The sequence below is a fragment of the Panthera leo genome, chromosome E1, assembly GCF_018350215.1.
Source record: "Panthera leo isolate Ple1 chromosome E1, P.leo_Ple1_pat1.1, whole genome shotgun sequence".
Lineage (NCBI taxonomy): Eukaryota > Metazoa > Chordata > Mammalia > Carnivora > Felidae > Panthera > Panthera leo.
Genome location: NC_056692.1, coordinates 38,931,451 through 38,947,284, shown reverse-complemented (window position 1 = coordinate 38,947,284; position 15,834 = coordinate 38,931,451). Strand labels below are relative to the sequence as shown.

Below are 15,834 nucleotides of genomic sequence, written 5' to 3'. Positions count from 1 at the left end.
GCGGGCTGTGGCGTGCGAGTGGGGGGAGCCTGGGAAGGGGGAGGAGAGAAGCGGGGACGGAATGGGGAAAGGCTACAGAGGAGTACGCGGAGGACGGACGGAGGCAGGGTACGCGGAGAGGTGGGGGCTGGCGCTGAGGCAGGAACGGAAGAGGGGCGGGAGTCTACCCCATCCCAGTTCCGGCTCCCGGCCTCCCAGTGATTCGGTCACAGTCCCCAGCCCGGCGCTGGAAGGGGAGAGGTGACGGGGCGGGGAGGAGGGGGTGGTCCCGGTGTCCTCCCCCTAACACACCCCCCACCCAGCCCGGGCCTCATTTGCCTAATGTAATGCGGCTGAACTCTCGCTGAACTCGCCTGGCGGCGCCTCACCTCCGGGTGACCCACCCACCGCTGCCCGTGACATCACCCGCTTGCCAGCCCGCTCGCGGGGCTCGCCCACCGGCCCCCGGCCCCCTCAGGCCAGGCCAGCGTCCCTGGAGCCGCGGAGAGTGGCCGCAGGAGGCGAGGGACCAGGGCGCGCGTGGCCAAGTGTTAGCGCCACGAATGCAACGTGCAGCGTGTGCCGAGTGTCCCGGGTATGACATTGTGCAGCTCAGGCGTAGTGTCGGGATGAGACACCCGGCTTGTGTCATTGTCTGTGACATCATGTGTGACTCCGGCCGCCCGCCCGCCGGAACCCGACGCGGCAGCGCGTCTGCTTTGGCATAAACGCTTGCAGAAGGGGCTCTCCTCCCCACGCTCTGCGTGCTTCCGGCGAGCAAAGCCCCGCCCAAGGTGTCTCCCAGCGGCTGAACCAGGATTGGCCCCCCACCGCGCAATCCACCCCGGAGAGATAAGAGGAGGGGCTGGTGCCTTCCAGCTGACCACTTCCTCCCGGAAGCCCTAGGGATGCCAGTTTCAGTGGAAGAAAGGTCTAGGTTGGGTAGGTACGTGAAGGAGGGAGATGCCCCTAGAGGAGAGGGTATCCTGTTACTCCCACTAACCCTGCAGCAGAACTCCTCATTCTAAAAAAGGATGGGAACTGACATGCTTCCCAAGGACATTCTTCTAGAAGTCAGGTTCTTAATCTGGTCATTAAATCCTCACAGCAACTCCAAGAGATAAGGGGGCATTATTCCTATTTTACATATAAAGAAACTGAGGTCTCAGCAAGGCTAGGTGGGTTGTCCCAAGTTCACACTGCTAATAAAGCTAGAGTGAGTATTTGAACTTTCTGCTGCCAAAGCCCATATTCCCATCATGCCAGGCTGATTCAAGAAAAGGTATTTTCTGAGCACCTCCTATATAGATACTCTGGTGAGTCTGTTCTAGCAGACCTTAAGGAGCAACAGCCATTAAGCGAATATATATATATATATATATATATATATATATATATATATATATATGTAATTGCACACAGATAATTGGTATTTGGAAACAACTATAGTATGCTTTGAAGGAGAATTAATACTGTAGGTACCTAATTTAGGTTGAAGAGTCAGGGAGGACCTCAAGGCAGAGACCTAAAGAAAGTAGAAGTTTGTAAGTTAGTCAGGCAAAGAGTAGGAAGGAATGCGGTCCCAGTAAAGGAAGGAGCCTGTGCAAAGGTCCTGGGGTTAGAGATGTTGGTGAGTTCATTCAGGGTACTGACAGAGGACTAGGGTAGAGGCAGCGTAAAATTCAAGAGGAAAACAGACACAAGACCAGGCTGGAGAGGTGGGCAGAGGCCAGACCAGGTGGGCCTGTTGGCTTCAGTATGGCTTTTGGATTTTATCTTAAATGCCAGGAGAAGCCACAGAAAGCTTCCCAAACAGAGGAGAAGCAAGATCTGATTTACAGTGTTGTAAGATCTTTCTAGCAGCTGTGTGAAGAATGGACTGTAGGGGGGCAAGAGAGACCGGTTAGTAGCTGCTACAACAGTCCAGGCAGCATAAAAGGACAGGGGGAGGGTAGCCAAGAGCACTCTGGTGTGTGGCTTTGCAACAGCGAAGTTCCCAAGACTGCGAAGTACAGACATCTACTGGTCTGGCGGACGGGTGGCTGTGGGGCTCCAAAGTGAGGTCCCACCTAAGTGAAGTCTGGGCTGCAGGTGGAATGCTGGGGTCTGGGGCACATATGCAAGCCTTGGCAGTGGTTGAGTGATGGGGAAGAGGGCAGACTGCTTCCACAGCCTTTGGGATCTTTCCTCCCAAACGAGATAGCTCCTGGGCACCAGTTATGTGCTAGGCTCTGTGTTCACTGCTGCGAGCTACTAAGGGATCTGAGACTGTCTCTGCCATCAAAGACCTGGTAACTGGGAAAAGATCTCCCAAATGATTACAGCTCACGGCAGGAACTAGGCAGGAAGAAGTCACTTCGTGGTAGAAAGATGAGTGTTACAAGAGAAAAAAATGACACACAGGTATTCAAAGGTGGAAGAGTGTAGTGTGGAATGGGAAACATCTGTGAAGGTTTCTAGGAAGAGGATGTGAGGGTTTCTGGATTCAGGATGTTCCTTAAAGGATGGTAGGATTTCTGGAGTTGGAGAAAGGGAAAAGTCCAGGTGAGATACCTGTTCTGGGCAGCAGCAAGGTCATGAGGCATGTCAGAGAAGAACACAGTTTCCTGAGGCACAGGGAGAAGAGGGAAAAAGGAAGGTTCTGGTGGCCAAGGGAGGGCTCCAGCCACAGCTACCTGCAGGCCTGAGGTCCAGGCCTCCTCTGCTGCTTCTCTGTGACATTCCCCACAGCTCCTCCAGGACTGTGTGTTTAGCAGGCCCTCAGCAGGTATGGGCTGAACTGAACTAGCCCCCACTTGTTCCAGGCCCCCTCCTGTCCCCAACCCCATCTGGAGGGGATCACAAACAGAAAATCATGAGGCCTGCACCCAGACGTGGGGTCCCAGTATAGGGTGGTCATCCCCCAAGACAAGGGCCCAACTCCACCCACCTCATCATCACTGCCCTTGCAAGATACTTGAAGCTCACCCAGGCTCAACAGTCAGCAGGTCACTGTGGCCTCATAGCAACTCACCCAGCCAGGAACGCATTAAGGGTCTTTCTTTGAAGAGGATACAGACTCAGAGAGAGGATAGGTGACCTGCCCTAGGCTGCACAGGAAGAGCAGTCTTTTTTAAGATTTCTGTCCATGGTGCCTTGGTCTGTGGGCTGGTTGAGGTTCTCAGTAACCCAGAAGTCAAAATGGGGAGGCGAGAGCCTCTATATCTGATCTAGCCAGGGCTGATCTAACCAGTCTACCCTGGGACACCCAGCTCCACTGGCTGTGCCTGACTCCATAGAGGAGGAGGAGGAGGAGGAGGAGGAGGAGGAGGAGGAGGAGGAGGAGGAGGCCACGTGGGCACTGCCCCAAAGTGATCTGGAGAAGGGAAACACTTCCTCTTTCTACAGATGCTACCCCCTAAAGGGTAGTCATAGCCTGCACTGGTACATCCCTGTGGGCACATGGCCCTTGGCATGGGGTGGACCCAATGTCTCAGGTCCTGCCAGCCCAAAAGGAAGACAGGCTTCCTTCCCTGAGTCCTGCCTGAGGGAGCTCATGCATTATCACTGCTACCAGATAAAAGGTGAGGGGCCCCATTTTCACTCAAAATCCCATCCAACAATCTTTGGCTGACTCTGCATTTTGGACCTCTGGAAAGGCACTGCTAGCAATACCCTCTCTCCCTGGGCTGTCTCTCTTATTGTCCAGGGAAAGAGTGGACGGAAGGGAGGGTGGGAGGAAGAGACTAAAGGAAGGGAGTGGCAGAAGAAAGGAAGAGGGGCTCACTCCCTCCTTGGTCTCCCCAGTCTCCAGGCACACACATTATGAATATGTAGACAGAAAGGAAAAGTCTGGAGCCAGTCTTTTGGGGTTCCCATCTCTAGCTCCTCTACTGATTGCTTCCAACTTCCCTGCCCCCACCCCACAAATTGAAACAAAATAAGAATAACAACTGTGGCTTTTACACTCTGTTCCTACAATGTCTGTCTGGAGGGGGACGGGAGGATTGCCTACTGAGCTCTGCAAACTCCCGTGGGCTGCAGCGGGCAGATTAGGGGGTGGGGATGGGTGTGAACAGATTGTATCCACAGTTTCCAGGACAGGATGGAGATCTGGCCCAGGCCTCTTAGGGCTCTTTGCCTCCAGCCTTCAGGATCCAAAACACAGAAGAGGGGGTGTGGCTTGGCTGCCTTCCCTGACGCCCCCTACTGGGGGAAAGCAGGAGGTTCCTGGGCAGAAGTGGGACTCAGCCATAGGAGAGGAGGTTTCATCATTGGCCCTGACAGACCCCTCCCCCCCAAAGGCTCCCCCAACCCAGGAGTGCCCACCACCATACCCTCCTGCAGCTGCCTATCTGGATGGTGGAAAATAGGTCAGCTTTACCGCTCACTTAACCCAATCCCTTAACCTCCACCCACACCAGTTCCTCAAATACAAATGGGGATAATAACCCTCTCCCAGCACCATAGAGATAATCTGGGGCACATAGTACGTGCTCCACACATGTCAGCATCCAGTTCTCTCCAACTCCTCCACCTAGAAGGGACCTGGGTCCCCTTTTCACCGTGGTAATGGTACCACGCAGGAGACAGCAAGGATGCAGACGACAGGATGCCACAAGCAGACGCAGAGCTGAGAACATTACGTCGGTGATCTTGCCTAATCTCAGCCTTTGAGGGAGGTTCTGGTAATATCCCTGTTTTACAGACCAGGAAACGTGCTCAGAGAGGTTATCACATGTAGTTAAGTGGCAAAGCCAGAACTCAGGCTCCACTACAGCAGGTAGCCCACACGGATTCCTACAGTGAGCAACAAAACGGGCAGGTTGGTGTTCCCCACTCCCCACACCACCACCCCCAGCCTAAACTGGCGATAAGAAGAGACCCTGACCTCCCGAGACACACAGCACAATCCGCAGACCTCTCCTTTAAACACTCTATGCCCTAAGTCACCGCCTCCTCCAGCACACACACAGACTGACCGCCCCCCCTCCCCAGCTCTGGATTTGATTCTCCCAAGACACGCTCAGCTCTGACCTTCTCACCCCATACACACAAGCCATTAACCCCCTTCCCAACACACACTCAGCCTTGACACCCCCACCCCTAAAACACACACAACCCTGACCCTCCCCACAATGCACACAGAATCTCAACCCTCCATAGTAAATACCAGTCCTCAGAGATCAAGCCCCAGGGGCTCTGGGGAGGGAATCCTGTCCCATCTCTGGGGCCTCTTACTCTGACTCCCTGACCAGAGTAAGAGAAATACCCCTTCCCCAACAGTGACCCAGACCTGTCATTCCACAGGCCACTGGGTCTCTGAAGGATACACCCAAGACACCCAAGGTCCAGCCTCCACATTACATGGGAAGAGGGATGGGAAAGGGAGGGGCACTATGCAAACACCTTTGTTGGTGGGAAATGGGAGTAAAGAGCCTCCCATTTGAGGCTTCCTACAAAAAAAGGTGACCATTGCTCTCTGCAGGAATGGGGGCCACCAATGTCTACCTCTCCTAGGAACTGCCTGACCCCTGGCACCAGCCTCATGGCAGGGAGAGCAGAGAAATGAGGCTGCCTCCATCTCCAACACATATGAATTTTGATCTGTCATGCTTCACTACCCAGGGCTGAGGAGCTTGGGTCACCAGGCCACCCAGCCCTGCACAGAAGGAGGGGAGATGCCTGGCTCCCTGAAGCCCATGGCTACACCCCTGGTCCCAGAGTAGGAGAATGGCAGGGAGCAGCTCAGAAGCTGGGGGTCTAGGTAGGAAGAGAAGTTGTTGTTTACTAGGAAGAGGGGAAGGGTAGGGAAACCCACAGGCTCACAGAGGGAGGGGGCAGGAAAGGAGCATTGCCTAACCTGGGTGGGGAAAGCCAGAGAAGGCTCCACTTGCCCAAAATGTGGGCACCCCGCCCTGGAGGGGGGAGAATGTTACCAGGGTGGGAAGTGGGGGACCCGGAAGCCCTCCCCACCCACCTCTAAGAAAGGGGAAGAAGCTTGCAACATTCAGAGGACATAGCATTTGCTCTTTGCTCGTCTGACACAGGATGGGCAAGAACCCAGTCCACCTCCAACTCTGAGCAGTGTCTGGGGCTTTGTTCCCATCACCTGGGGAAGGACAAGTTATCTACAGGTACCAGGTTGCAAGCCCCCCACGTCTCCCTCCCTAAAAATCCCACCCTGGCAGGAAGGAGACACTCCAGTTACTCCAGCCAAGAATACGAATTCCAGTGTCTGTAGACAAAAGGAACCACAGACATGCCCACAACCCCAATTCCATTCCCCAGCAACCCTGAACCCAGAGACTGGCCTCCCTGGCCACCTAGCACGGACTGGAAGACTAGGCCAAACTCGGAGTTCCCCCAACTCCGGGTCACTGTGCCACCCGCCACTGCCGTATGAGGACAGAAGAGAGGGAGGAAACAGAAGGTAGAGAATGAATGGCATTGCAGTGGAAACTGAGGGAGTATCTGCCTGCCCTCTGGTCCCAGGCCAGAAAGAGGGGGGAGCCTGTAGGAACAGACACGGAGCCCCTGCTCCAGCAGCCGGTGGGGCCTGGGAGGGAGGGGCCGTGGCGGAGCCAGAGGAGGAGGTCCAGGAAGCGGTGGTGGCGGTGGGCAGACGGCCAGTGCGGGCAGCGAGGCGCCCGGCCAGGGCCTGCCCCAGGGACAAAGAGACTCCCTGGCTCCGGCGAGAGTGTGCTGCCCCCACACTGAGAAGGGGGCACTGACCCAGCCCAGCCGGGCGCACAGGGCAGTGGTGCCAGGCAGCCTGCCAGGGGCTGTGGGAGGGGCAGTGGGTGCCTGGGGCAGGGTGTTCAGTCCCCGCCCACCAGGAGAGGTGGGACACGTTTCCCAGGTCAGCAGCTGACCGACCAGCCAACCGTCCATGGCCCATTCTGCTGCTTCCAACCCCTCCCGCCCCAGGCCAGGCCCCTGCTCCCTCCTCCCCAAGCCCTGGCCTGGTGCCCAGCTGGGCCCTGGGGGCCAGAGTTACTGTAAGCGGCCTGGCAGGCCCAAGGCCTGGACTCCGCCAGCTGGCCATAGCTGCTGCCACCTCCCACTACCTGGCTCAGCCAGCCGGGGAAGGGTACCGAGACCCCTGTCCAGCCAACAGGCGACCCCCGTGGCAGAGGGTGGAGTCACAGAGAAAACACAGGCCCTGCCAAGACCATGCATGCGTGCACAGCCAGAGTCCAGGCTGGGCGCCCCCTCCTGGGACACTGGCCCTGGCCACCAGGCAACCGTGGGCGGAGCTGGCAGGGAGGGGAGAGGTGGGGGGGCTCGTCAGCCTCCAGGGCAGTCTGCGCCCTCAAGCTCTTTCCTCAGAGGGGTGGGATGGAGGTGGGGTGCCACTCTCAGGAGAGTTGCCATTTCCACCAAATGTCAAGAGGTGTGTTTACCCGCCTCCGGCCTCTGTGTCCAGTCCTCGGAGCTATTTATAAGGCCCTCAAGAGCACAGCACAGGAGAGGGCGCCAGGAGCCCCAGGGAACGGCACGGTTGCATCTCTCCCTCAGCCGCCCCCAACATCAAACAACCACTGTTACCAGCCTGGAGCCACCCCCCCCCCCCGCCACACACACACAACGATGGTCCCCCTCATCTAGAGAAGACGCGCAAAACAGATGTGCCTGGAGGCCAAGCCCTGAGGCCTGCCGACGCCACATCCCCCTCCCACCAAGCCTCCCACCACCCCACTTACTGGCTGGGGATGGTGTGCTATAGCCGCTGACTGGAAGCTGGTGTTGGAGAGTGGTCAGGGCGCCTGGCGGAGAAAGTCCACCCAGCATTGGCGGGAAGAAGAAGGCGTAGGGGGGCACCGGGTACCCATTGAGGTGCCCTCCCCCAGGTGTTGGGCAGGAGCTGCTGTTGCTGGCCATGCCAAGCAGCCACAGTCAGAAGGGTAGGCAGACAGTCTGGCAGGAGGCTCTGACGGGCTTCAGGCTGCCCCTCCTCGGGGCATGGGGCCTGGGCCCAGAGGGGGTCTGGGTGGTCAGCCCACCCCCCCCTTCTGTCCTGGAGCTTCTGTCCAAGGCCAACAGGCTAATCTCAGCCTCCTGGATCCCCCACTCTAGCGGGGGGCCGTGTGGGTTGGGGGAGGTCCCAAGAGCTGGTCCTTCGGTCAAGCAGTTCTGTGAGCTGGCACTTTTCTGGGAAGGTCCAGAGCTGGCCTTCAGGACACCGAAGAGGATGCCTCTCCCAGATGGGCCCTGGCTAGGCGGCTCGGGGGGCCATGTTCTGTGGCACTGCAGAAAAAGGAAAGGCAGGTGAGTGGGCACTGAGGAGCGGGTACACGGGCATTCCCCGTGGAGCTCCCCAACCTGGGCGGCCGGAGATTCTCCCGTGGCACCCGGCTGAGCAGACAGCTGGCACCATGCCTGGCTGGCAGAGACAGCCTGGGAGCAGGGCCCAGACACTGCTGGGGGTGGCAGGATAGCACAGCCAGGCTGGGGAGACGAGGACAGAGCCCAGAGCCACAAAGGGCCTCTCACCCACAGTCCCGAGGGGAAAGGTCAGGGTCTGCCACCCCAGAGGATCCCTGTGGCAGAGGCCAGCAGCTGGCCCTCCTCCTCCCCCAGTGCGGGTTACCTGAGGTCAAGATACAAAGAACCGTGTGCCTGAGGGGGGGAGGGTGGGGGAGGAAAAGCCGCTTCCCTAAAGCATTGGCACTTCTCAGAAAAATGACTCCTAGGCCAGGGGGCCCCTCTTATACCACTTCCCCCCAAAATCCAAGCCCCAGCACCCCAGATGGGTTTGTCCCACAGGCCTAGGGAGGAGGCCCGTTGACATACATACAAATAAGGAAACGGGAACCAAGGACTCCTGGGTATCACCTCCAATGCTTACCAGCATGATGGGCCAGGGGTGGGCAGTGTGTAAGAAGGGTAGGGATTGCACAGGGTAGAACCTCCCCAGCCCCAGGCAATGAAACGGTAAGGGAGATTGATGAATTCAAAGTTCACCCTCATAGTCGGTGGCAAAAGCAACATCCCTGGATGGGGTGGGAGGAGGGCACACGATGAAGGACCAGATGCCCGCCCCCCCCCCCCCCACATACACACACACATGTGTGTATACAGATCCAAACCCTGTTTGAACAGCTGGGATCAGAAGGGCATGCACAGATAACACCATGGGGCAGAGAGAGGCAGAGATGAACCCAGAGATGCCATGACACAGACAGAAAGGCAGCAACAAGGGAAAAGAGAGAAAGGGGAAAAAGAGAAGCATCCGCAAGAGGATGCTTCCAATCAAATCCACCTGGGGTATAGGATATACTAAAATAAATACATGTACATGGATATATTTCTTTATATACAAATACATATACACATATATATGACATATGTATGGCATTGTTTATATGTGAAGACAAAAGAAGACAAAAAGAAACAGCCATTTATTTGTTTTTTAATGTTTACTCATTTTTGTGACAGAGACAGACAGAGTGACAGCGGGGGAGGGGAAAGAGAGAGAGGGACACACAATCTGAAGCAGGCTCCAGGCTCCGAGATGTTAGCACAGAGCCTGATGCGGGGCCCGAACTCATGAACCATGAGATTATGATCTGAACTGAAGTAGGATACTTCACTGAGCCACCCAGGCACCCCAAAGAAACAGCCTTTTAAAACCACAATGAGAGACACCTGGGTGGCTTGGTGGGTGGAGCATCAGACTTCAGCTCAGGTCAAGATCTCTCGGTTTGTGAGTTCAAGCCTCACGTCAAGCTCTGTGCTGGCAGCTCAGAACCTGGAGCCTGCTTCGGATTCTGTGTCTCCCTCTCTCTCTGCCTCTCCCCTGTTCATGTTCTGTCTCTCTCTCTCAACATAAATAAACATTTAAATAAGTAAATAAATAACCACAATGAGATATCACCTCAGATCCACCAAGATGACTATAATCAAAAAGAATAAATCTGTCAAGGATATGGAGAAACCGGAACCCTCATACACCTGCTGGAGGGAATGTAAAACAGTACAACCACTTTGGAAAACAATGTGGCAGTTCCTCAAAAAGTTAAACAGAGTTACCTTATGATCCAGCAAGTCCACTCCTAGGTATCTCTCCAAGAGATATGACAACATAAGTTCACACAAAAACTTGTGCTCGGATGTTCAGACCAGTATTACTCACAATGGCCTAAAAGTAGAACTGACCCAAATGTCTATCAGCTGATGAATGGACAGAGTGTCCATCCACATGCAAACTTAATTCTACCAGAAAAAGGAATGAAGTACTGATATATACTACTACTACATGAAAACAGTCATGCTAGTTCTAAAAGGCTACATATGATGATTCCATTTCTATGAAATGCCCAGAATAGACAAATCTATAAAAACAGAAAGCAGACTGCAGTCACCAGGGTCTGGGGGGTGGGTTTGAAGGAAATGGGAGGTGACTGCTGACAGTTAACGGGGTCTTTTTAGAGTGATGAAAATTTTCAAAAATTGATGGTGGGGACATTCACACAACTCTGTGAGTATACAAAAACCACTGTGTTATACACTTTAATGGGTGAATTTTACGGTATATGAATTACATCTCAATAAACCTGTTAAAAAGAAGAAAGGAGGGGCCCCTGACCGGTTCAGTCAGTAGAGCGTGTGACTCTCAACGTCAGGGTCATGAGTTTGAGCCCCACATTGGGGGTAGGGTTTAATTAAAAATAAAAAATAAATATTACACAAAGAAGAAGGGAAGAGAAAAGGAAAGAGAGAAAGAGAAAAAAGGAAAAAGGAAAGAAACAAGGTCACAAAGACCCAAACTAAGGACTGCCTGCATTTCCAACCCCTGTTCCTCCCCCCACCTCCCCCACCAAGCCTAGGCCACACCAGGTTCTAAGCTCCAGGCTCCAGGCTCAGACCTAGAATCCAAGGGACATGCACATGGCCAGCGTTTGGCAGAGGACCATGCCTGGGATAGAGGAGTTCCTGCCAAGGCCACAGTGGACAAGGCCAGGACTTTTGGGCCCAGCTGGGCCAGGCTGAGGGAGGGGGAGAGGGGACAGGTACTTGCTAGGGAGGGAGCAGCTCCCCCAGGAGTGGAATCTGGACATTGTTAATGACCATGATTTTTACTGGTACTAATTATGACAACCATAAGGCCTCTCTCCTTACTCCTGAATGAAGTACCCCCTTCTCTCCCCAGGCCCCTGTTGATTCCCTCCCAGGCTGAGAAGGCTGACGTCAGAGGAACAGGGGCCCCACCCATTGGGCCAGCTGCCACCCCAGCCCCCCACACCCCTGTGGGGCCCCACACAACGGGAACTCTTGAGCTGAGGGAGCCAGGCAAGGGAAGGAGGGGTTGGCCGAGCCTCATCAGCGTTGACAGTCAGACACACACACACACACACACACACACACACACACACACACTCTCACTCTCTCTCTCTCTCTCTCTCTGTCCTGCAGAAACTCATGCATGCAGGTCTATGGAAAGCATCCGGGTGGGCAAGAGTATGCTTGCACGCCCCAGCCTGTGTGTGTGCGGGCACGCACGTGAAGAGAGGGAACCTGGAGATACCATCTCTCCACACCTGGGCTTCACCACACAATGAATATGGTTCAGGGCTTGTGTGCACGGCCCCAGGACACAGCCCCCCACAGACACACAACCACAGCCCCACAGTTTCCCAAACTGCACATTCCCTGGCCCTCACACAGCCAGGCTGGCCTTTGTACCTGCCTCCCTGGGGGCCCAGCACCCAACACACACTGAGGTGCACCCTCTGACAAATACTCAGGAGGGTTTACGTCCACACAGGGGCCGGCCTCCCTGAGGTGAGGCCCAGGAAGCTGAGGCCCAGAAAGCCATTCACTCTAGACCCCAGGCATTCTGACTCAGCTTTTGGGGCATAGGGGGTGGATTCAGTCGGTCCAGTCTGGACCTTCTGCATCCCACCCCTGCCCCCAGAGGAGAGATGACTATGCCCACCTTAATGCTTCAACTCTGCCTGTGAGGAGTTAGACATGGGACCAAACTTCAAAACCCCCTGCCCTCCAAAGCCACACCCCAGTGAGAGACTGGAAGGCCTCCCTCACCCCATGAGAGCCTCACTATCCCTAACCCTGCTCAGCCTGCAAACTCTGGTGCAGAGTTACTCAGCTCCCCAGGGAGGACCTTGAGCCATGGGAGGGGGTAAAGGTCATAGAAATGGGCCGAGGGCCAGGCTGGCCAGGGAACAGGGATGGGAGAGGGCAGGGATGATGGGGGCTGAGCCAAAGAGCACAGGCCCTGCCTCAGAAGCTCCCTCTGGAGCCATGAACCCTGGGGAGACACCTGGGCCCCAGCTACCTGGACCCAGGGGTAGAGAACTGAAACCACCAAAGAAAGGGAAAACAAACTACCTACCTCCAACCTCCACCCTCTGCCCACCAGCTCTACTACCCGTGGGCACCCTCCCTCAAGGCAGAGAAAACCACAGGCCCATCCCTCCAATAGGCTGAGCCTCGCCTGGGCACAGTCGGAGGGGGTGGGCGCTGGAGTGCCAGCCACCAGCCATGCACCCTGCCCACCGGAGCCTCCCCCACTCCCAAAAAGTGCCAGGGGAAACTCACACACCTAGAGGAAAAGGCAAGGGCTGGCTGAGCCATGAAGACAGTAGAAAGAACCAGAGGTTTGTAGGGTCAAATCTCAGCTCTGCCACTCTGGGTGACCTTCGGCAAGTCACTTAACCTCTCTAAGCGTCTGTTTACTCACTTGTGAGCTACCCCTCTCAACAACTGGCTGTGTGGTTTCAGACATATGAGTCTGGAAAGCACCTAGCACAGCACTGGGCACACAGGCGGTGCTGGGCAACGGGGCCCCTTTCCCCACACCTCTCACCACACCCCGTGCCTCCCTGGGCCATGTGTCTGCTCTCCCTTCCCTCTTCCCAACCAGGGCTAGTGTCTGTGGACAGGCCCCAGAGAGACAATTACCCATTTTCCAGGGTCTGCTTCCCCCCAGACTGAGAAGAGGGATGTGGGTGAGGGATATTCGGGTGTGGGTGGATGCCCAACCACAGCGCTTTCCCAAATTCCCTTCTTTCATTTCACAAACCAAAAAAGAGAAACCTTTTGGATTTGGGGAGGGGAGGAAGGGAAGAGAAATAGACTATTTCCTTTCCTATCCCCAGAGAAGAGGAGCCGGGGGTCCCCAAACCCAGCTGATCCAGCCTCCCTTCCTCATTGACTCCCTCCTCTCAGCTCCCAGGCTCCCCTGCAACAATGGCTCCCAAGGAACAGAAGGCAGGCAGTCCCAGAGAGGCTGAGAGATAGGGACAGAGACCGGGCAGCTTAAAAGAAGGGGAGATGGGGGTTTTCCTCAGCATTCTAGACAGTCAATGAATCATAGGCAAATGACACCCAAAGCTCAGCTCAACTTGACGGGGTACCCAGGGGAACACACAGGACATGAACCCTGGTGGAAACAAAGACCTGGACCCTCTGTACCCCCTAATCAGATAAGGAGCTGGCAGGGCAGGGCAGGGCAGGACAGGGCGGGACAGGGCAGATTCTAAACCAGAACAGTGGGCTGGAACTATTTATAAACTTTCCAGGAACACACACACACACACACACACACACACACACACACACACAAAGCCACAACTTCTCCCCTCCTCCTAGCTCTTCAGATCTTCAGGCAGGGTCTGGGGAGCAGTGATGATCACTACTCCCTCTTTCCCTTTTCCAAAGGTTCCTCTGGCCAAGGCTTTCACCCCTCTCCTCCCCTACAAGTCCACAGTCTGGCCACTCTGGTCCTCTGTTTACCTTTTGTTCACCAGAGTCCCAGCTGCAGGGAGCCAGCAAGGCCAGCCCCACTTTGAAAGAGATCACCACCCCAGGAGGGCCTGGACTATGTCGGGACAGGTACAGGGCACCTCTTCTCTACCAGACCCTTGCAATCCCAGGCCTGCCTCACTAGAGCTAGGACTTGTTTGAAAACCTGCCCCAAACATGTGCAGGCCCTTAGCACATCCTCAGAGGGGATTAGGGGAGGGATGAAGTCCAGCATCTTCCTCTGGATGCTGCCACTGCCCAACTGCCTCAAGATGCAGCACTCAGTCCCAGAAGAGTGGGTCTGATGTCCCCTCAACCTGTGCCCCCACCTGGCCCTAGGTTCTGTCCCAGCTACGCAGGGCCACCTGACCTCCAGCAGTGACTGATTACCAAGCAGAAAGGGCAACTGGGTAAGTCCAAACCTAGGACAGGCCAGGTTCTGGGAGGAGGAAATGGTGGTCTCTGTGGGCATGACAGTGCCTCCAACTCCTGCATCCCCAAAGACTGCACCCCAGAGCCCCCTAGGAGACATGCTTGGGACCTCCAAAGCTCAAGGTGGCTGAGCTCCCCCTCCCCTGGAACCCACTGGGTCTTCTTTCAAAGCAGAGAGTAGGTGAAAGGGCAGGGGGCAGCCCAGGCTTCAAGGAGGGAGCAACCTACAGGGAAGGAAGAAAACAGGAAGAGGAAGAGATGAGCCTGCCGAAGCCACAGCCAGACCACAGGAGTGTGTGGACCAAACAAAGGCCCCTCTGTCCGGGCAGGGGACCAAGGGGGCACAGACAAAGGGGACCCCCCCCCCCAGCTTGGAAACCACCGTCCTTATACCCAGCCTGGCATGGGGCTTTCCCCACCTTCACCTTGGCAGCTGCCCCCTCACCACTTGTCTCCCCACTATACCACGCAGGAAACACTGTTCTCACAATGGCAGCACACACAGCAAGGTTGTGTTTGTGTGTGTGTGTGTGTGTGTGTGTGTGTGTGTGTGTGTGTAAGGCTACAGCAATCCCCGCCCTCCGCTATCCCCTCAGCTCTGCCCTAAACCTGAGACTGCCAGATTCTGAATCCTAGGGCAGAAAGTCAGCAGGACATGGTCCTACCAATCCCCTCCCAGCACCCCTCCCTGGGGACCTCGACTGCAGGGAAGCCGGGAACGCCAATCCCCTGCCTCAGGATATCCTCTTGGCTCTGACCCCAGACCAGGCCTGAGTCAGACTGTACCCCGCCCCATACCCCTCCATCCACTGACCCCCCAGGAACTTCCTACTCTGCACTCGCCTACCAGTTGGGGGTTAGAACTAGGGGGAATCTCCTTTTCTCCATCCCTGGCTGAAGAGGGAAACCCACAAGGGGGTGGGAAGAATGGGTCACAAAGTCGTATGGCCTGCCCCTTAAAGCACAGGGCCTTCAGGCTCAGAGAAAGGCTGGTACAGGCTGTGTGCAAGGGTGAGGCAGACCCCCACCTCCCCACCCCCAAACACACACACAACCTGCCCACAGCCTCCTCCCACTCCAGCTTATACCCCAAGACATCCCAGAAGCTCCCTGGGGAAGGCAATTTCCATGAGAACACAAGATGGGAGAAGGTTCCAAAGGTAAAAGGAGATAGGGAGCAGAGGTCCCACGAACCTCTGTGATGTATCTTTGAGGCAGCACAACCTAGCCTGGAGGGGACAGGACCACACAATCAGTCAGACTCACACAGTCAGCCAGTCAAGCACAGCCAGGCACAGTCACGGTCTCCCCAACACTGGGTCTGAGTAGGTGGCTGTGACTCCTTCCCACAGACAGAAGTCTGTGGGGGGGTGGGGGGGGCTGCCTAGAGGATCTGGAGCATCAGAGACCACACACACTCAGCCTGAAATAGCCCCCAAGGCAGGCCCCCCAAGTCCCTTCCCAACTGTGGCCCTGGGGGGAGGGGCAGCTCCCTCCCCACAAGAACCGGGGTAGTGCCCACGGCGGCTATCTCCATGGCAACCAACAACAAACATCCCTGGAACCACAGTGGGACAGGAAGTGACAGCCACGTGACAGGAAGACTTTTTTTTTCCAGTGTTGGGGGGTGATAAAGATTGTTACTAGCCCCTAGAGAATCAGCTGTCCCTTAAG

The 15,834-nt window shown here is 55.8% G+C and overlaps 1 protein-coding gene across 8 annotated transcripts in view; it reads right to left on the bottom strand.

Annotated features, from left to right (window-relative positions):
* Nucleotides 1-15,834, bottom strand: part of RARA (retinoic acid receptor alpha) — a 44,614-nt gene that overhangs the window by 15,070 nt on the left and 13,710 nt on the right. For 4 of the 8 annotated variants that reach the window (XM_042915598.1, XM_042915605.1, XM_042915601.1 and 1 more), the window contains exon 2: nt 7,665-8,208. In XM_042915598.1, the coding sequence (XP_042771532.1) occupies nt 7,665-7,842 (178 nt within the window). In that variant the 5' untranslated portion in view covers nt 7,843-8,208. The other 4 variants (XM_042915604.1, XM_042915603.1, XM_042915599.1 and 1 more) reach the window with 4 other exon arrangements.